Below are 22,143 nucleotides of genomic sequence, written 5' to 3'. Positions count from 1 at the left end.
TTTGCATGAACATTTGGGCGGCATTATGCAAATATTTCCACATCGTGACGTAGAGATGTGGGGGCGTGTTTGAATGAGGCGTTTTTAGCCCGGTCTGGATCAGCCTTCTCTTTTAGATAGAATAAATCCTTTTGTGGGAGACGTTGAGCTTTGTAACTCTGCAGATCTTATACACGCACAAATAGCTACATAACACACTAAAGAAAAGGAAAAGTAGAAATCGCATCATATGGCCCCTTTAAAAGTCAGGGGAACAGTCTCCCGCGTATTCTATGCCCATGCTACAGGGCGCCACCGCAGAGGGGTGAAAGAGCCGCAGGTTGCCGACCCCTGCCCTAGTTCTAAGTTGTACTAGAAATGCAAACAGTAAAATTTAGTGTTTGCACAGTAAACAGGTTGTGTGTGTGAGATCATGAAGACTTGAATTTGGCTTATTCAGTACTTTAACATTAATATGTTATACCATCTATGAAATACAGTGGCATACTGCAATAAGTTTAGTATATGACCCCTATTAATCAAAATTTTTAAATCGTATTTATATATATATTTTTTATTATTAGGCTGTTATTATTATTATACCCACTCTGGGGGCTGAGCCCCCCTAAAATGAAAATCCTAGAATCGCCCCTGACCACGAGTCCACATTCTATTGATTTGTGCGTACTGGTGAAAGTGCAATGCCTGAAATGCAAAAGTAAATTTCTCAAATGACAACAATCATTATGATTATAAATTTGAGCAAAAATATTTTTTTATCAGTTTAACCATTATACAGCATGCCGAAAATATAAGATTTGACTAAAACCTTACTAAAATGCTCATACATTTCATTGACAAACTTGACTAAACAAAAACAGGACAAGGTTGACTAAATATGATAGCTAAAATGTACATTGATTTGAGTAAGACTAAGACTAAATTAAAAATGGCTGCCAAAATTATTTTGATAGATGAAAATCAACAATATTTCAGAAAAAAATCAAGTATTAATAGATTGTTCTCTAATTTGGATCACCACTCGATATATATATATATATATATATATATATAAATAAAAGTCTTAGTTACTTACCTTAACTCCTAAGGCTCTTTCAAGAAATCTGTTTATGAAGTAAATGTCTATATGCTCAACTTTTCCTGATGTCTTGTTCAGTAGTTCAGATACAGCAGCAGCAGTCTCACACCTCACACACACACACAGACTGAAGGATTGTGAGGTTTGGGTGGGACAACCAATCACTATGTAGCAGTAAGAAGAGAAAAGCACATATTGGGAAAAGCACATATTGGCTGTTACAAATAGCATACTAACTCACTACTACTCCTGCAGTATACAGCACATATGACATGCACAGAATACACAGGTGGCATACAGATCAATTACATATTTATTGTAGAATAAAGTCTATGGTTTTAAGTAAATAGTAGGCAGTGTATAGTTTATAGTGTACACTGCACAATATTTAATGAGTATTAAGCTAGTGAACTATTCTAAACATAGCCATAACGCACAAATAGCAGCAGTTTGGTGCAAAAATTCACATTGCTACCAAAAACAGACATACTTAAAAGGTGTAAAATCTCTGTATTAGAATGACATTACATTCAATTATAAAGCATGCCGACTCACAAACAGACACAGATAACAATGCAGTCCAGTGTTTTGGGTTGTTTATTTGAATAAATAACTCCTAGAAACAAGACAGTGGGCATGACGCAAAAAATGAAAAAGGCACTTTAAAAAGGAAAGTGTGTATGCAACATGATTAAGCTTTTGAAAGCTTTAGAGATTAAAAAAGTGAAAATAAAAGGAAAAAACAAGTTATCTTTCTTTAACACTGATCTTTACCAACAATAATCTGAGCAGTCAGTCTCATTTATGAACAATGATGTTGCAAAGGGACAAATTAAATTACAAAAACAAATGTGAAATCCAGATCTGGAATATAGTTCTTGCACAGTAGACGTAAATATTTGGCATCAGTGATAGAGAGAAATTCAGGACCTGAGTTTTCATTTCCTCATTCTTCAAACAAATCTAAAACCTGAAGATCTTTTCATACGAGTTTACGCTCATGTTTTCAATAATAATAATATTAATAATAATAATAAAGTTGATTGTTCCATTCACAGACAATGATGAAAATGTCCCTCTAACAACTCAGATGTTGCCAAACACTTGACAGATGAAATTACAACAAATGTACATTTTTGTGTGACGTAATTAAAAGATACTAAACCTGTCCATTTTAGATTAATTAAAATCATCAATGTGCTCAATAAAAGGACACTAAACCATCTGACTCACAGACCAAAGAAAGGCGACGTGAGCACACAGATCCATGGTCACATAGACCTAAACATTAGAATCTGGACTCAAATCATCCAGGATTATGCAGACGACATAAGCGTCTACATGAAAAGCACCATGTGTACAAACAGCAGTGGTCCGCTACAGCTACCTACTATACCAGTGACAGGACACTCCATCCACAGGTTCAGAAAGTTTCCTGCACAATCATAAGACACAAACTGGCTCTAATGAGCAACTAGTTACTGGACTCAAGCCGGTAATTGTGTCTAGTCTTTGTGGATACTCATTCTTCATGCATACCTGACCACATCATACCTACAAAACCCGTCATCTAACCCAACATGATCAGTTTTAACATTCAGAAAAACAAGGCAGATCTGTGGCTAAAAATCAAAACTGAACATTGAAATTATTGTCTAAGATTGCATAAAAAAGTAAAAACTCAAGTTTATACATACTGTACAGTTCCAAAACGATGCATAGAAACACAGGTTAATAGATTATACTGAACAGTGGCAAATGCACAGCCAAAAGGTGATTTAAAAACACACACACAGACAAAAAAGAAAATAAACAAAGTGAACTTCAACTCTTCCGTTCCTCTTGAATTGTTCTGCATACAGTGTTGCTTGAAGATGGACACGTTCGTCCATTACTTGCCCTCATATTTAGGGTTGACCACCGTCGTCACAGCACTCTTGTAAATGGGGTTCTCACCCTGGAGATCAATGGTGATGAAGAGAGGATAATTAGATCAACCTTTAATATAACTACACAGTTGCCAGGTTAGGACACTTCACAGCAAATACAGTAAACTTTGGTTGTAAAAAAAAGTATATTAAAACTAGCAAGCATTACAAAAGGCACACAATCAAACACAAACACTGTTATATTGTATATGCATCCATTTAAATACCTAAGCTTTTTAAGTATTGGAAATTTTATTCATTTTTCATCCAGAAATGAAAATGTACTCATCCTCAGGCCATCTAAGATGAGTTTGTTTCTTCATCAGAACAGATTTTGAGATATTTAGCATGAAATCGCTTGCTTTATCAGAACAGATTTGGGGAAACTTGCAGTGAATGGGTGCCGTCAGAATGAGAGTCCAAACAGCTGATAAAAGCATTGTTATTTGATGGACTGGAGTCATGTGGATTATTGTGATGTTTTTATCCGTGTTTGAACTCATTCTGATGGCACCCATTCACTGCAACTTTCTCCGAATCTGTTCTGATGAAGAAACAAACTCATCTACATCTTGGATGGCCTGAGGAAGAGTACATTTACATTTTTGAGTAAACTGTTCCTTTAAGGATCAAAAGTTCATATAAAAATGGAGTCTGAGGTTTTGTGTTCCCCAGATCATAAGTCATACAGGTTTGGAACGACATGCTGGTGAGTAAAATGACACAAAAGGCATGTCCTAATAATTAGTGAATTAGATTAAATAACTGCAAATGACTATTTAGAAACTGTTCATATTATACATGGTTCTGAGGTTGTTCTTAAAGTCATAGAAAGATAAATAGACAGAAAGAGCACATGCAAGCAGCAAAGAAGAGTACAGACTCAGAGTGTGACGCCCTTATTTCCATAACTCGGATTCTGGAATTTATTAATGGGGCTCTTGTATATTGGGTTCTCTTGCTAGATATGACAAGAAGAAAAGGTTTGAAGAAAGAAAGGCAGAAAGAAACGAATATGACAGAGTGAGAAAAACAGAACTGAAATAAAGAAAACAAAAAGCCGAAAACCCTGCGGTTTTGACCAGTTCAGTACAAATGACATAAGACAATGCATTTATAAAGCCTAAAATCAATTCATACTTTGAAATTCATACTTTTTTAGCAAGTAAAAGGCCTTTTAATATAATTCTAAAAATGTCCATCTTCAAGTCATTGTACACTTGCATTTTGCTGTGAAATCTTTAATGATCTTTATTAAGTAAACATAAGAATAACTTGAATGAACATTTACTGGACTGAAAGAACTTAGACTTGATTATCCATGCATCATTTTTTAGGGAAAAAAATCATGTTAAAATGTATCAAATATGACACGTCAAGATTGAGGAACATTTAATTGTGCATCTCTTAATCATCAATGTATTTTGTCCACTACAATTAAAACTACAGAGCTTTGATCATAAAACTAAGCATTTAAATATCACCTTACTAATAAACATATTATTGGGATATATAGAGCGACAGCTGAAATTTATATGCATTTTATGTGAACAGTCTGTTAGATCTCATTGATTTACATTACAATCTATCAGAACTTCACTTTACTTTTTGTCCATATAAATACCATCTGCACCAAACTACATATTTTTGCTCAGTTTGGATCTCTGAATGAATTAAAAAAAAAATATATATTATTATTTATTTATTTTTTTCTCCATGAATGTGAACATATTCTCACTATATCATACTATTTGGGCCATAAAAGCCTGGTGAATCAAATATGAATAAATAAATAAATAAAACACATATACAACTTAAAAAAAAAATAAAAAATTCCAGACTATTATTTCATATGCCAGGCTTTACAGGGTTAATATACAGCTACCCCAATTGATAATTTTAGCTCTAGATGAAAGACATCTAATGCATTAATTTAAATGCCTTAAATAGACCTATGTGCATTTTCACAAGCCTCTGAGCCAAATGTTCTTGAGCACCAAGCCCTTCTTTTGCTGCATTATTCTGTAGGATTCATGAACTGCAATACTAGCAGCGCCCAGCAGGTGGCAGCAATGACCTCCCTTTGTGCCAGAGCGGCCACACCCCAGACAATGAGGCCAGACATCCCATTACAACTATCTGCACTGTGCTAGATGAAAATATAACTATATTGAGAAATATTACATATTCATTTCATGTAGATGTTGTTTTTACGAAAATAACTTTGACAGCTTTCTCTAGGCCACTGAAATCGCTACATACGACATAAAAATGCAACGTAAATTTAGAGAAACGTACCGCGTCCCACTTGGCATTCATCTTCTCTTTCTCGAACTTGGCGAACTCTCTGCGGTCATGAATAATCATGAGCAGCTTCCAGATGAGCAGAAGTGCTAAACCAATCAGAACGATTCCTGCGACCACACCCGCTACGATGGGAATGATGTCAGGGCCAGAGGGACACTCTGTGGACACAAAGCATTATGGGAAACAATATAACTAGTTAACTAAAAAAAATATATAACTCAAGACCTGCTGGTACTTATTTCATCTTCCACTTACCAAGCTCCTCCGCCACATGGACCTCAACGGTGCTGTCGTTCTTGGTAGCGTAGGTGAAGAAGAACCAACAGTCGTTAGCGTCACGCTCTTTGCAGTGATTGATGTAGGGCTGGTCGTTGGGCTGAGGAAGTTCCTCCTTCTTCTTCTTTATTATAAGACTGAAGTAGCTACATTCTTTCTCACATGTGTCTTTCTTGTCACCAGTACCAAATGCTCGGCACTGGACGCAATCCCTGTGAGGAAAGCCAGGCGAATATATTTAGTGCTGCTAGCTGAGCCAGTTGTTCAAGCAAATGTCCTGTTAGTAACTCACTTGTGTTCAGTACAAACTCCAGGGCAGGTTGGGCAGATTTCACAGGTTGGACCCTGAAACTTTGAGTCGGTACATTTACACACGCCGCACTCGCAGGTGCCCCGACCGTTACAGATCTGTTTGTTACTGGCCAGACAGGTTGAGGTGTCCAAAGAGCAGTCGCAAGCACTTCCTGTGTAGTTAGCATCACAGATACACTTTCGGCATTCACAACGACCGTGACCTGGAAAGGTGGAGAAAGTTTGTAACTCCTCATCCGTTTAATCATTAAACATATGTAACTCTACATATGTGAAGATCAGATCAGAAAAGTGTTATTTCAGCAGAGTCGTACCTCCACAGAGCTTGTTGTTGGAGCGGTCGCAGTTGAAGTTGTCACACTCGCAGAACTTCCCGCTGTATCTCTCCTCTGGGTTGTCTCTTTTTTTGCACTCACACGTTCCACAAACGCAGTCTCCATTGTTGCTGCAGATGTCCGTGCCGTTATCCATGCGGCAGTTCGCATCCAGATCTTCTGTTCTGACCTCATCTTTACTACATTCACAAACCCTGCCAATACGTCCCTCATTGCACCTGAAAATAAGCAGACATAGATAACATTATTGCCATTGATATGGTCTTATATACAACTAACTAACCATGTATGAATAATTCAACTCACCTGCATGCTCCACACTCCAGGGTACCGTTGCCAAAGTGACATGCTGGACTGTTTGGGATTCCGTCTTCATGACACTCACATTCACAGATGAAGTTAAGGACGATCTCTACCTCCTCAGTGAAGCCCAGCGGCTTGATCTTTATAGTCTCTGATTTGCCATTAGATGGACAGCCTTTAGCCGTGACCGCTACCTCAAACGTCACCTGTGACGAGAATAAAGAGCGCTGATTTGATTTGCAGACTTTGCAGTCTTGCAGTTTTTATTCATGTTGCTATCAAATTTCTTTAAAGAGGAAGAGCAAATAAAAATGTTCTGAATTAGCAAAGGGTCCGTTATTTAGGAAATTGTATCCAATGGAAAGTACTGAACATCTGATGAAAATGTCATAGAGGGTTTTAACTGGAGGATATTATTCTCACCTGATCTCCAATGGAGATGTTGGAGCACTTTCTCCCATTTTCTCCTTTCTCGCTCACTCCATTCTTGCAGTGGGAGATGTAGGAGATGGACACACCTTCGGGGAGCCTACTGTTCTCCAGAATGATCTCAGAAGACAGAGACTGAGAAAGACAGATTTATGAAAGTATTATTTCAAATTCAAATTTTTTAACTTAAAACTGACAAAAAATGTGGACGTATGATTTTTTGGGGGAAAAAAAATTATACTTTTTTCAGCAAGGAAACTTTCTATTGATTAAAAGCAACAGTAAAGACATTTATATTTAGATATAAATATAATGATTTCTACAAAAATATTAAGCAGCACAGCTGTTTTCAACTGTTTATTGATAATAAAAATGTTTCTTGAGCAGCAAATCAGCAAATTAGAAGGATCATGTGATACTGAATACTGACACTTTCAATAGCCTGAGTAAATTTGCTATCACTGCAATAAATTTACATTTAAAAATATATTAAATAGGAAACAGTTGTTTTAAATTGTTTACCATTTAACTTTTTTTTAATTAGAATTAAATATTTTACATTATCTTTATCAACTGTTTTTTACTGTAAACTTCATTGTGATATTTCCACATTTTATTTTCCAGGAACTTGTCAAGAACAAAGCAAGAAACAAACAAAAAAAATTATAAAATCTAACTAAAAGTTGACTTACAGCCTCTTTAGTTACTGAGATCTACTCACATTATATGCATCAATAATGAGTTTTATCACATTGCCGGAGTCGGAGGACAGCGTTCCCACAGCTGACTTTGGAATTAGGTTTTTCAGCTCCTGTAAACAAAGATAAAAACAGTTTGTCCAGGCATTTTTTCCCATGCAGTATTTAATTTCCAGTAGTGTTACAGAATCCGACTTGCCTATTGATGTAGAGACAAAAGATGTCTGCTTTATTACCTGGTAAACAGGCTGGAACTCTTCAGTTACAGCAAAAATGGTCTGAATGTTGTTTTCACTTAATTTCTGAACCAGATGTGCGATCGAAGGATAGTCCTAGAAGGGATGGAAATTTAATTTCACATATATTCACATATATTCTACACACCTTCACATATATTCTATATGCAGTAATGACTCACGACGTTACACACACTTACATAGTAATGGCTCATAGTGTACATGTTCTCCTGCAGATGGCATTTCCCGTCATTAGGAAGCACGATGCCGCCCAGTTTTCCATCTCCAGCGAAGTGGAATCCAGCATCCGTGGAAAACACAAGCAGACGGGTAACATTCCTCCAGCCGATTTGGTTCTGTTACACAATTAAGATGAAGCACAACCTTCAGTTCCAAAAGCTGACAAGTCAGCAGTGTTTATATATATATATATATGTACAAATGTATATATTATACATACCGCACAGACAGTCACTTGCATGATGGCGTCGAACCCTCCCTCTGGTGAGTCCAGGTTTCCTGAGATCTGCTGTTTGCTCACAAGGTTATTAAACTGAGATCCATCGGCAGTCAAACTCAGCACATTTTTATAGCTGAACGGGCTGGTGCAGTTCTGGTCTGATGTGCAGGGGTTTAGCAGCTTGGCTGGTGTCGTGCTGATGTACGGCATGACGGTTTTCTCCACAAAGGAGCCAAAGCCTAGAAACATTGACAAAGAATGAAAGCAGTGCAGTGCAATACAATTATAGACAAATCCAGCATGGATCCTCAGAGGTTCCTTACCAATCCTGAAGTCAGATGTGATCTTTTGCATTTCAAACATCAGGTCGGTTCCCAGGTTTTTGACGTTCTCTAAATCATCTTTCATCGAGTAGCTGAGGTCCATCAGGTAGTAGAGATCTATGGGATAATCCTCAGCCCTCTTGAATGTCAGATTGAACGTCTGAGCTTCACCTGGGTTAGAATGAGAGACCATGCGTTCAGACTAAAGCTTTACAGGGGACCCAGAAGAAGACCATTACTTCACATGACATTCAACTTTATTAAATGATGACCTAAATTATTTAATAAGCATTCCTGGAGTTGGGGAGGGAGTACATAGTACCTGATCGGAGGTCTAGGGTGAGTTTCTGTGGTTGAATCTGGGTGATCTGGTCTGGCTTCAGTTTTACTCCATCCTTTGTGCGGTCTGTTAAAGATTGGTTCTTGTTGACGGTAACAGTTCCCCGAGGATCTTCTATGCTGGCTTTAGAACAGCCCTTCTTAATCAGAGCTTCAATCTCATCACACCGCGTGGACTTCTGCTCACCTTGTTTCAGAAAGTCCTGCAGAAAGAGACAAAGGAGTTTAGGGAAGAGAAGAAATACAAAAGAGAAAGATTATAAACACTCCATCAAAAATAGCAACCGTTGGAGCATGGCATCAGTAGTATTTAATCTTACAAAAGATGGAGCAGTTTTAAGGAACATATAAAATTAAATAACACTATAGCTATCTATAGCAGGGATATACAATTGAATAGGTCCAGGCTCTAAATATTCACTGTAAATTTGTAAAGTTCTACCGCTGTAAAAATGTAAATATTTGTAAAAATACATTTCAATAATTAATAGGATGGAATTAAAACTATACAATATGTTAAGTACGTATGTTAAACCTGAGGGAAAATGATCTGAAACAAATATTCATTTTGAAAAAATTAAACAGATAAATTTAATTAAGAAAAGATAATAAAGTTAATAATAAAGATAAATTAAATTAACCCTTTTTTCATGTGATTATATAGTATAAAAAATATGATTTTTAAATATAGTAATTAAAATGTTATAAAATAAAGTTAAAAAAAATAAATAATAAAAATTCCAGAACACTCCACCTGCCTGCCATTGGTCAGACAGACAAATAGTCCCACCCCAAACTCACACCATTGGTTAAGCCAATGTTGCTGTGTTGGGCTAGTCGGGATGAGGATGTGCAGTGTGCCTGTTGAAACAATTAAGAGGGGGCACATTCCCAACAGAGCTAAAGCCCCCCGCCCTGCATTACATGTAGTTTAGTGATAGTACACTTCCCGCTTTCTTTAATGTGGTCCATGATTGGTGCTTCCTGTCCTGCCATAATCTGCTCCACATGGCAGGAACAGACATGATCCCACAGGATGCTGACTCATGAACACTGAGGGGTACGATGTGCTCAAGTTCCACTAAAATGACTCAAGAAACTGTGAGTAATAATAAACTACAGACGAATAAAGGTGGGCCAGAAGGTGATGTCACTTCAAATCACTGGTTCCTTTGGATACTTCGCTCGTCCAAAAGCGTGTTTTTAGCATACAGAATTGTTTGCAGAATCACAGGATGTCCTCTACAGACTTGGATAAACAAATAATCTGACTACAGGAAATGGTTTCCCCCATAACATTTTCCCCTAAATGCACACCGTTGCAAAAGCAGCCATTTTCGTCTTTAATGGTTTCGTCTGAACTCACCTCGTCTGTACACCAGCCACACTTTTCTCCGGCCTGAATGCATTCTCCACAGGACTGGGCCGAGGCTTTGGTGCATTCGTTACCATCTGCACACACACAACAAAAACATCCATCATTCTCAATTCCCTCCCACCACTAACACAGGAAATCCAAATCAAAGAGCATTTAATAACTAACACTGTGGCCAGCCATACGCAATATGCTTCTGTCTCATGAGACTGTCATTCTAAAATAGACGCAGAGTGGCCATATGCTGCAGCGAGGTCATGTGAACTGTATTAATGAGGGCATCCTTACTGCTTTCTCTAAAGACTTAATGAAAACCATGAGGCCAGCACATCCAGAATAAACCGCACAGGACTATGGGACAGCGCTAGAAGATGATGTATATATCGCATTCCTATTATCCTGCATTAATGCTGTGAGATTTTTCTTTTGGTTCTTTTCTTAGATTCCACACTGCTGCCATATCGGAGATATTCCTAGAATGAAAATCGCTGCAAATGTCTAACATGATCTGGACAGTATTACGAGTATTTTATCAGCCTCTGGTCTGGTATATCACTCAAAAGTCAGGCTGCTCCTACACACACACAGAGAAGTCTGAAAATGTGTTTTTTTTTTTACCTGCAAATAGGAATTTTTGGAGGAAAAAAAGACAAGTTCTTCATTAACATGAGATGAGGACAACATCGAAGATTGCATTAAATGCAGGCTAGGTGATTTGGTTCAAAAGCATTTTTGGTTATGCTGGTTGTAAGTCTCTTCACATCCCGGCAGCAATCACTAAGTGAAGTGGTCTAAATGTATTTATATCATCGGTGGAAGACGTAGGACCATAAAATGTTTGTCCAATCATATCCCTCGGTCCGAGAGCTGCGATAGGCTGTCCTGCCTGCCTGTCAAAGTATGTATTTGCATACCTCCGTGTAATGCTGGGCAGTATACCGGTTCACACCGAATACCGGTGTTTATTTTTGTTATGATATGACTTTTTAAAATTCCGCAATACCGGTGTATATCGCTTAAACAACGTTCAGAACGTGACACTGTTTGAAAGGGGTCCCTTTTCACTGTTGCACTGTGGTAAGGGAACAGCTGTATGTGTTACTAAGCGTGAAAGTTCCGAAACTGAAGCTGTAGAACTAATAGAACGTGATGACACAGAAGAACTCATCCACAATATCCACATTGACCGCTACAAGTATCCACCGCCCCCTGCCATCAGCTCCCGCGTCTCACACACACGAGCGCGACTTTAGCACTAGATTTAGCAACTTTCAGACCCTTTTAGCGGCTTTTTTCCATATAATATTCATACTGACAAACCTAGCGACTTTTTAGGATAAACCTTAGCTATGGTTCAGTTGGAAGATTTCACCAGTGCTGTCCCGCGAACGCGAGGTCTGACTTTCCTGGAGAAGTGTCACCTCAAAAACAGTACAAAACAGTGTTTCCTAGCACCTGTCGCTTACTGTATTTAGTGTGGTATTTTTTGACAATATTCACTCATCATGACAGTAAAATCTGTATACTGCAGTATTTCCTCTCTCAATCAGTAGAAAATATGGTTAACACCCAGTCATGCATGAAAAAAAAAATACCGTCATGTACCGTGAAACCGGTATAATTTTGAAAAATACTGTGATATAAATTTTTGGTCATACTGCCCAGCACTACCTCCGTGCACAGACATGATGCGTCATCAGCACGTTCCATTATGCTACTGCAGACCGAGCGAGAATGGAAGGTGTTATTATTGTAATATCATGCGCTTTGTACTGTAATGTTTTCTCACCGGTGAATGAGACAGCATCTGACAGCACTGCATTCAACCCTGCACCAACACAGTCTCTCATCATGTTGCTGGTTAGACTCTGGTCTGTCTATGTGCGGTCACGTGTTTTGAAGGAGGCGTGGCTTTGGAGAGTGATTTGCAGGGAGGTTGGGATCTTATGCTTTCAATGCTAGCTTGCTATTGCTACCCTCTCAAAAATCGCCTACCCTACTTTTAACCCACATAAACCTGCAGGGCTCCCACATCCACTTTTTAGACAGCAAATTGCCATGACAGTTTTGTTTTTTAATAATTTTACAGACAGATTATATATCCAATTATGCGCCAGCGCAAGCTGTATTTTTGCGTTAAAATTGTACTGTTAGGATTTACTAAAGACGCACAGTGAAGAATTAGCGCTGAAAAGGCGTGGTCACAGTTATTTGTGCGCCTGACCTTATTGAATATGCATTTGTAGGAGTTTCCTTTTCAGACGCAAAATTTATGGGAGGAGAGTATTAAAATGAATCACGCAACGTGATTTACTAACTTTTGCGCTCATCAAATTACTGGTATTTGCACCATTTTTAACGCCCAGAAAAGTCTTAAAGCATGTGGTAATTTGCGCTGCTCTTGGTAGATTGCGCTGGTCGTTATGGAAATGATCAGGCTGCGTCTGTGTTCTTTAACGTATGCATTGTCAGTAAATCACACACACAATTTTCCTCTCCCATCAGCGCTTTTATGGAATTGCGCTCTAACGCTAATTTGCCCTGTTTAGTAAATCTGGCCCTAAATATGTTAAAACTGCAACATAAAATATATTCACTACAGAAAATGGACGGATGGATAATAAAACACACAATAGAAGCATTTTCACTAGTGGCCTCAGACTATTGAACCCCACGGTATATCTGATGCTTTTAAAATCTGAAGTTCTTACCTAGTTGTGCCCTGCTGAGTCCCAGAAGAACTGAAATCAGGAGCAGCCTCACGTCCATCTGAAAACAACACAAGAACTTTTTATTTTAAATCTATATAAACAATTAAATATTCATAATAATAATAATAATATTTCTGCAAAGAACAATTTAATTAAATATGGAGCATTTTGACTAAACCAATAGCAGTGAAAAACACTGTAACACTTAGACGAAAGGGCGTGCACATGTGTTTATGACTTCTCAATGTGTAGGCAGAGTGTTACAAGGTCACTTCCTGTTTCTCCTAGCACAAATGCATGGTCACAGTAAAACATTCCAACAGCTTGCACAGAACTGCAGACAGAGATTCTTCATATAGCAGACAGCTTCTTATCTAAAGTGACTGTACTACAGGGACAGACCTACTGCAGTAACCTGGGGTTAACGTTTTACAACCACATACTGTGAAGTCAAATATCACAGAGCAAGTTAAGGCCTATTTATTATTACTAGTCAGCAAAGAGACGCACAGAACGTTTTACTTTGCGCAAGTCAAACAAGTACACACAGACATCCAGAAAAAGAGAGAGACTCTACTCCCATATTTGGTAAGACGATGGATCTGCTCTTCCCATGAAACACCTCACTGATGAAACAAAGAGGAGGAGGTCCTTTTGCCTCAATCTGTCTAGTGTACAGACACCAGTGCCAAACACTGCGGATTTGGCCTTATTAGGAATGACAGTGAGTACAAACACACAATGCCGTTACTTAGCATCCAAAACAACACTTCAGTCAGATGAGCTACTTTTCACAATCCAGCATGAGAAATACACACACACACAGCAGGGGCAAATCCAGCAAAACTCCAGCTGTTCTGAAGCAGAAGATACATGCGACATGAATGATATCAACACAAACTCATATTTCTTTGTTCAAAACACAGGCATGTGCGCTGTATAGACTGGGCAGGTGGGTGAACTGCAGTAGACTCAACCGTTACTCTATCTACACAAACACACACACACGAGACCTGTGAACACTTGAAGATAAGCAAACAGTGCTTCTTTCAGTACACTGGTGCCATTCATTTAGATCACAGATGTGTGTGCTGTGAAAGAGACAACATGAAGGACAGTGTGTGATTTGTCTTGGCATATTTACTCAATTTTTCTATATTTATCCTTTTGACACCTCTGTAATTTATAACTTCACTCTAATCAAAGTCTGTGGAAAAATGGCCCTTTTGACATACAAATGAACTTTCCGTATTGATCTATCTTTCATATTGATTTTGGAATTTTGGAATCGCATGTGTTTGTTTTGGAATTTCATACTGCATTGTGTTTTAGGGTTAAAGGAAATGCCCATTTACTTCACAGATAATGTCTTGGCAGAAAATTACAAGCACCTCTGTTTTAATTTTTTCCCCTTATTTCTTACATTGTATGCAATTTATTCTTTATTGCTAAATTTATAGTTTTTTTTTTTTTGTTCATGTTATTTATTTACCTATATTTTACCTTAATACCTATTTTGCACTTCCTTGGTAATAAAGTTTTTGTTGTGCTTATAAAGCCGTTCAGTCATGACATCAATTTGCAGGTCAATCCAAAAATTGTAAAGTTGATAAGCTAAGTTTCAAAACAGGTTGCAAGCAAACTGCTATAAAAGGACAACAATAGTTTTCAGAGTCATAAAAAAGCATGCAAACTAACATCTGTTTCATAGTCACAGTCCTTCTTAGCAACTTGTTTTAATAAAAAATTAAGTGTGAGGTATTACTGTGCATCACTCAGCACTCAAAAATGCTAATTCTCTTCCTGCTTTCAGGATTACAAAATCAACACTTCTATAAAGCACACTATATTGGCATTGAAACTAAAATAGAGAGATAAAAAGAGAACAGACGCAGGACAAAACACATCATAATACATTTATTTCCTTTCTATACACACACATGTAAATGTAAATAATGTAATTAATTATCTCAAAGCCAACTGTGCAGTTTCAGATCAGAACATACAACTATCACTTTAAATGTCCAAGGACAAACAGAGCGACACATTTCAGTCTAGGCTGCTGACTCCGGCATGGGAAGTTCCTATCTGAACACATCATTGGTGTGTCAGAGCATGTTTTCCGGGTTATTCCTTCTAAAGAATCATGAGCTTCAGGGTGATTCACTGTGGTATCTTCACACCATCCACACAGAATTCAAATTCACCAACCAAATCCAAATCCAGCTCACATTTACTTAGCAGATTTAATTTACACTACCGTTCGAAAGATTTTTCTTTGATGGCAAACCTGAATTTTCAGCAGTCATTACTTCAAGTCTTCAGTGTCACATTATCCTTGAGAAACCAGACTTGGTGCCAAAAAAACATTTCTTATTATTATCACCATCACTGTTGAAAACAGTTGAGCTGTTTAATATTTTTATGGAAACGAAGATTTTTGACGAGCAAGAAGCAGCTTTGATAAGCCAAAACAAGTTCAAAGAACAGCATTTAAAATGGAAAATGTCTTTATGGCCACTTGTTTTAATGCATCCTTGCTGAATAAAAGTATTAGATTCCTTTAAAAAAAAAAAAAAAAAAAAAAAAAACGTACTGAGCCCAAATCTTTGAACTGTAGTGTATGTTTACATTAACCAATCAGGTTTCTGTCACATACACTAACACAGTTGCTGATGAACTGAAGTATTTAAAGAAAAATGTCATCATGGTAACAATAATATGCAGAAAATCTCTGACTCCATGTATCTCAAACCAGTGACATCATAGTAGTCTAAGTTTCAAATATAAGCTCCTCAAAGTGACCTCACTGGTCATTTATTAGACAGTTCCACATTTACAAGTCTTCATCTGTCTGGCTGACACAGAGGCAGATTAAGCTGCGAGACAGCTGGTTCTTCAGCCTGCCATTTCATTCTCAGTCGCACTGTGTAACACTATCTTCAGAGAGAGTATGTGTGTGGGAGAGACAGAGAGCTTCTCAATTTCGCCTTGTCTGCTTTCCCCAAGGCATTGTGTGTCAAAGCCTTGAAAATGCAGCCCTGAGGTCTGGGTGTGTATCTAGATGTAAATCTAATGTGTGTGTGTGTGTGTGTGTGTGAGAGAGAGAAAACACTCCTTCAGCTGCTTGGAGCTTCTTTGATTCTTACAAGTGTGCATAAACTGTCATTCAATTCAATCTTTTTGAGTTCTGTGAAAAACAAAAGTGAAATTGTAAGTGAGGTATATGCATCATTCATTCAATAGCACAAACACTGCGGGAAGAGAGAAATTTTACATAGGCCTATATTTCAGTGAGAGTCATTTTCAGTCACGTTCATTTTGAAACAAAGCAACTATAGGCTACTAGTTGCGTGTTTTTGATTCATTAAAGGCAGAGTAAGGGATTTCTGGTAGCCAATGTTGATATTTGAAATCACCAAAACAAACACGCCCCTACCCCAAAAGGGTCTTGCCCCTATTTTGATAGCTCCGCCCCACATATACGTACGCAACCCAGGCAACGATTAGTTCTGTGAAACAAAGCAAAACCAATGTTACACCGTGTCTACGGACGTGAGCGGCGCGGCACAACAAATCCCCGACAGAAAACTGCTGCCGGGTTCTATTTATGACGTGCTGACACACATTTCAAATGGTTTTCAACGGTCGTTTGATCGCGTCCAGTGTAGGCAGACTTTAGCTGTTGTAGACACGGTGTTACTCACCTATTGAGAAGAAACAAAGCAACCTCGGCGTCCGATCGCAGGCCTCCGCTCCTTGAGTTCTCTCCAGCGTTGGAAAGCTTGTTTTGTGATTCGGCCCGAATCAGTTTTCTAAAGTGTTTTTGAAAAATCACTTACTCTGCCTTTAAGAAGAACCAGCTCATAAGAGTCTTTAAATTGCATCTCTTTCAATACAGAATGCAAGCACCACTAATACAAACACATAAAGATGTGAAAAAGCTTTATGCCTCTTTCAGCCGGAGCTTCAACAGTGTGTTTTCGCTTTAAGGTTGCTTTTAAACAGGAATTCTTAAATGGCTGTTCTCAGTTATCCACTACCTGCTGATTTAAGTAACGGTCAAGACAAACACGCACAGAGTGGCCATTAACCCCTCCACAGCAGGGCGGCAATTTCCTTAATTGAACTGCCTCACCCTGCCAATCCCCCTCCGTGACACACATTGCTAAGTGATGGGCGATTATTTACCACAGACGGTGACCGACAGACACAGTCTAGGGGAAACTCCACCTCTGCAAAGAGACACCAACTCACACTGCAGTGAAGGTATCTTCCCAATACATTAAAGGTACAGCATCACGTTTAAAATGTTAAAATACTATAAGCAAGGCTATGATTTCCCCTTAAGCAAAACACTGCGGCATTATCAATTTGAGCAGCCAGACATATCATCTTCTAGATGGTGTGAGTTTGGGGCGGGACCTTTTCTTTCTGAACAATGACAGACAGGGGAGTGTTTGGGAAATGATTTTATTGTAAATCCAGACCCTCTATTGATCTTTACCATGTTACTCATTGGGCATCATTTGTGCTATGAACATAATGAAAAATTAAATAGATATGATAGCATATAATTCACAGATAATAACACATGTGAAAGCACAGGCAACTATCCACAACAAAAATGTTTTTGACAGGCAATAACCACTTAAATTTTTATTAGAATATTATTATATTTATTATATTATATTTTTGTATCTATCAACATGCAGGTTTTGAAACCAATTCAAACTAAAAACCTTCAAACTTGAGGTTAAGGTTTTCAAAATACTTAAAACTTTCTTGTCAGGCTCAAAGTCTTTCTTGAAAAACTTTATAGTTATTTTTTAAACCTCTGTTCAATGCTACAGAAAAAAAAACTTTAGCTTTAAACTAGATTGTAATACTCCTCCTCACAGTAAACTGTGACTATTACAGCAAACACAAAGTCAAATACTTTTGGTCTCTCTAAGCACTTTTAGAAAAGTCTAAAAAACTCTGGACCCTTCAGATTATAATGAGCAATTTGTTTTCAAATCCCTGCCCCATCCCGTCTCATTGTTAATGTGTCATAACAGAGGGGACGACAGGAAGTGAGTCAAAGGGCCAGTCTGGAACACAGCATTCATATCGGAATCAAACAATCGACACATTCTGACTCCATCTCTCACCCACCTTTACCACCCACACTGTCCTTTATCAGTCATATCCACAATAGCAGGTTACATGGCACCCTACTTATATAGACGCTTAGCATAATAGCTGACCCTGAACACCTGCAATAAAGTAGGTGTGAAATGATGAAATGCAAGTAGCAACTGATATTTTCTTCTGTATTATGACATACATCCGAGTGTAACAGTGAAATGTACAGTGGGGACTTGGTTTATTGCATCAGTTGTTGCACTACAAAATTGAGGCAGATGAATGGTTTAAGCAGACTAAATGATTAGAGAAGTTGTGAATGTGTCACCGGGCAGAAGTGTGTCATTTTAACTGGAAGACCTGGAGGTATAAAAAAAACAACACCAACTATACATGAAATATTTCACAATAAGATGTTATGAATACAGTTAGAAAATAGACTTTAACAACTTTAACATTCATTCAAGCATTACCGATCATAATTATGGAATGTCATTTTCAACATCATTTTTGTCTGTCCCAAGTGTCACTCATCACAATTAATGATTAAAATCATTTCAATAACTCCTCTTCAGTCTGCATCACAGAGTCATTAAAGTTGTATGATTTGAACACACAATCTTTATCCTGTTGCCCTTACATGTTCAGATCCAACCTCTTTCTTATCTTATGTGGTAAGAGACTATGCTGTTAATAACAGAGCATTACACAGACACAAACGTGCGCACACATGCACACACAAACACACACACAGGAGGAGCTACAGCCTGCCGTTTCTTTTTATATGACAGCAAACAGCTTTGTTTCAATCAGGGATAGGAGCTTCAGAAAAAACAGCCACACCCCACTGCAGTTAAAATTCACTCTTTCCAAAAAAAAAGAAAGAGATATTTCAGAGAACAGAACTGCAAAACATATGTTATCCTCTTCTCTATCCTAAAAGACAACAGAAAACAAAACCATCCAGCCATGCTAAAAAAGTTACCATTAATTTCCATGACTCTTCTAGTCATTTGTGATAAGAATTTTCCAAACGTCTTTGCATAGAGTTGGTACTCATAATTTGATAGATAGATATTATTTAAAATGTATTTATTACATCTATTATAATTTTTAAAAGAATTTTAGCCTTTTCAAATAAAAAGAAAATCCCTGATATTTCAACCTTGGCTTCAACCACAATAACACAGATACCACATTTACTGTTACCACTTAACCATAAACAATATGGACTTCCTTCAAACACTGTACTAAGCTTTGAATTTTGCCCCTGTTCTTTTTGTGGTGGCTGACACCAAGTTGTAGTAACAACAGCTGTAGTAACAATGTTAGAGACTGCGGTTACCATGGTATTTCTATAAGGGTAGGTTCTGTGAGGATAAGAGACAAACAACAAACTTTATATTACGACACTACACTAGTCGGGAAAAAATTATGAAAATTTACGGAAAAAAACAAGGTTACTTCTGTGAGGATAAGAGACAAACAACAAACTTTATATTACGACACTACACTAGATTACAAATTATGAAAATTTACGGAAAAAAACAAGGTTACTAACCACAAATTAACCATGCTACACTAACCATAGTTTAACCATGGTATTTGTAGTAAAACTTTGGTTATACAAATGGTAATCAATATACCAAAAAAACAACAACAACAACAACATGGTGACTACACTTTTACTATAATAAAACCACGGTTAATTTTGTAGGTTAAAACAGTCTGAACTTTAGTAATCACCTACATGTTTTCTTTTTTTTTTTGGATATTGCAGGAATGTGCTATTTTGCTATTTTCAGTCAGCCAAGATTAATTAAGGAGCAAAAAAGTTCAACCAAAGATAATATTCAGCTGGTCACGTGATGTTGCCCAGATGAGGCGACCCGCTCAGTATAATAAAGCAGCTTTTATCAGGCTACTGATATGAATGGAATCTTTATGTTATGTTTGTGTACCTTTAAAATATATTTCAAAATCATTATTCTTTTATTTTATATCGGAAACCTTTTAATGAGGACACCTTTAAGACATCCGGCAAAAAATACAACATTCTTCCACACGATCACGTGACCTGAATATGTAGGATGTGAGAGTTTTAATGCAGATCCGCTGCGGGATCTTTCCTTCTAAAACTGAGCCGAAAGCACTTCACAGCGCTGTCCGTGTCTAATGCCATGATTCAATTTCTCCTAACATAGCACGATCCCTTTAATAACATTAAATGCAGCGCTGTAACAATGCCAAACTTTTCCCAGTCGATGCGCTTTGAGGCACAATATGACTCTTCGGTGCGTTCATATCAGTTAAATCATTGGTGGTCTAATGTGTTCAGCATGCCCCAAACAGGACCATGACTCGCGCAAAAAACGGCTACATCATTTCGACTTCCAGGGAGGCACATTTACACAAGCGACTACCAAATAAAGCATTGTCCAACCCCCACAGCCCCCCTCGGACCCGCCGGGACTCTCTCTCTCAGGCCTGGAGTGGATGACTTACAACAGATGTTGTGGACACATAAGACGCGACAAATAGATACAAGGTAACAGACGTTTGGGAAAGACATAGCCTGAAGGGACATTGTTCGCATATGATCTGTGAATCCCGTTTTGGGGCAGATCCACGTCTGTCCTTTGAAGTGCAATGGATGGGACATCCTCACCCAAAGATCTTAACCCAAGATCACTCTCCAGATCAAACCCTAAAGCTCAAAATCCCTTAGAAAAATAATACATTCAACAAACAGTTCTGGCACTAAAGTTTCATAAAAAGTGATATTTTTATGTTCCTTACCTTAACACGTGTCCCCGGCGATTTATCAAGCTATCAGGTGCTCTTTTAAAACCACATTTGCTATGGAAATGAACCTCCGGCAGCGTTTGGTCCAACAGTCCAGTTGCTCGCCCGTGTCTGAGGAGTCTTTGTTTCCGTCGGCTACTCTGAATCAACAGCTGGTTATAAAGTAACTAAAACACGCGATCCCCTTGCCTACAACTAACAAAGGGGCAGATAAATGACTAAATGTGGGCAGAGAGTCCAGCTTGCCCTTCCACGGCGTGTCCTCGGTCCGGGTGGTTAATGCGTGTGGGTCTGTGGTCTCACTGTGAGATGGGTTTGCAGTGGCAAGCCTCTCCCTTCCTCCGCCCACAGGAAATAATGCTAACACCCCATCCACACTGCGAACGACGCGAACAAACTAGTGGTTAGGATTCGGATTCAATTGACTCATCAAGTGATTCGACTCTTTTGAATCATTTCGCAAATTAATTGATTCAGCGACTTTCTACTCAAGTGGTTAGGGTTTTGTATATTATGAGCGAGTCATTGCATCAGCCCCCGAGCAAATGCAAAACTAGAAAGAGAATTTAAGCGTTTTCCCCACAAATGATAACAAAACAGATCGATATTTTTCTTCATTTTGGAATAATGGATGAATATCTATATATAAAAAATCAATAAACATTATTACGCTAGGTAGGCGTCATTTATGTTGTGAGTCAGTCATTGAATCATGCAGTTTCTGAGTCGACTGAAAGATGTCTAGCCTATTTATGTCTACAGTCTCCTTATAGGAGGATCATAAAAGTTTTCCCCACAAATAACAACAATAAGTGACAACACTATTGCTCTATTTTGGAAGCTGTTGAATGATTTAAATAACGTTATGTCATTTTAATTGTGTTCTTTTTGCAGAAATCCTCGTTTTTTATTCGAAATGCCGAACGAAACGATGTTTATTAATTAGCTTGTGCTGAGAGTAAAATGATTATGTTAGGAATTTAATTCTAGATTCATTCTTTAAATGCAGGAAGGCAGTCATAAGCTTCAAGAAGGCTTGACGTTGATACTAAGATACAAAATGGACTCAGAATATGGACGTGAACGATGATTCGTTCATTT

At 38.0% G+C, this 22,143-nt stretch overlaps 2 protein-coding genes across 5 annotated transcripts in view; both read right to left on the bottom strand.

Annotated features, from left to right (window-relative positions):
* The window catches only part of LOC107749109 (integrin beta-1-like), a 29,492-nt gene extending 28,276 nt beyond the window's left edge, over window positions 1-1,216 (bottom strand). For all 4 annotated transcript variants that reach the window (XM_016564184.1, XM_016564186.1, XM_016564185.1 and 1 more), the window contains exon 1: window positions 1,076-1,216. The gene's annotated coding sequence lies outside the window, so the exon portion shown is untranslated. The remainder of the gene's footprint in view (window positions 1-1,075) is intronic.
* Window positions 1,217-1,657: 441 nt separating this feature from the next.
* itgb1b (integrin, beta 1b) lies at window positions 1,658-21,398 on the bottom strand. Its single transcript, XM_016564196.1, has 16 exons — window positions 21,037-21,398; window positions 13,111-13,168; window positions 10,391-10,476; window positions 9,008-9,227; window positions 8,686-8,856; window positions 8,363-8,601; window positions 8,103-8,258; window positions 7,903-7,998; window positions 7,690-7,779; window positions 6,963-7,103; window positions 6,543-6,745; window positions 6,216-6,454; window positions 5,882-6,104; window positions 5,569-5,801; window positions 5,305-5,471; window positions 1,658-3,035 (listed from the first exon to the last, which is right to left on the bottom strand). The coding sequence occupies exons 2-16, from the start codon at window positions 13,166-13,168 to the stop codon at window positions 2,970-2,972; spliced, it is 2,388 nt and encodes a 795-aa protein (XP_016419682.1). The 5' UTR covers window positions 21,037-21,398; the 3' UTR covers window positions 1,658-2,969.
* Between the last annotated feature and the right edge of the window lie 745 nt (window positions 21,399-22,143).

Source organism: Sinocyclocheilus rhinocerous, unplaced genomic scaffold (assembly GCF_001515625.1).
Source record: "Sinocyclocheilus rhinocerous isolate Xijiao unplaced genomic scaffold, SAMN03320098_v1.1 scaffold919, whole genome shotgun sequence".
Classification (NCBI taxonomy): Eukaryota; Metazoa; Chordata; class Actinopteri; order Cypriniformes; family Cyprinidae; genus Sinocyclocheilus; species Sinocyclocheilus rhinocerous.
The sequence above is the reverse complement of the archived record's forward strand: the minus strand, read 5'-3'. Positions and strand labels throughout refer to the sequence as shown.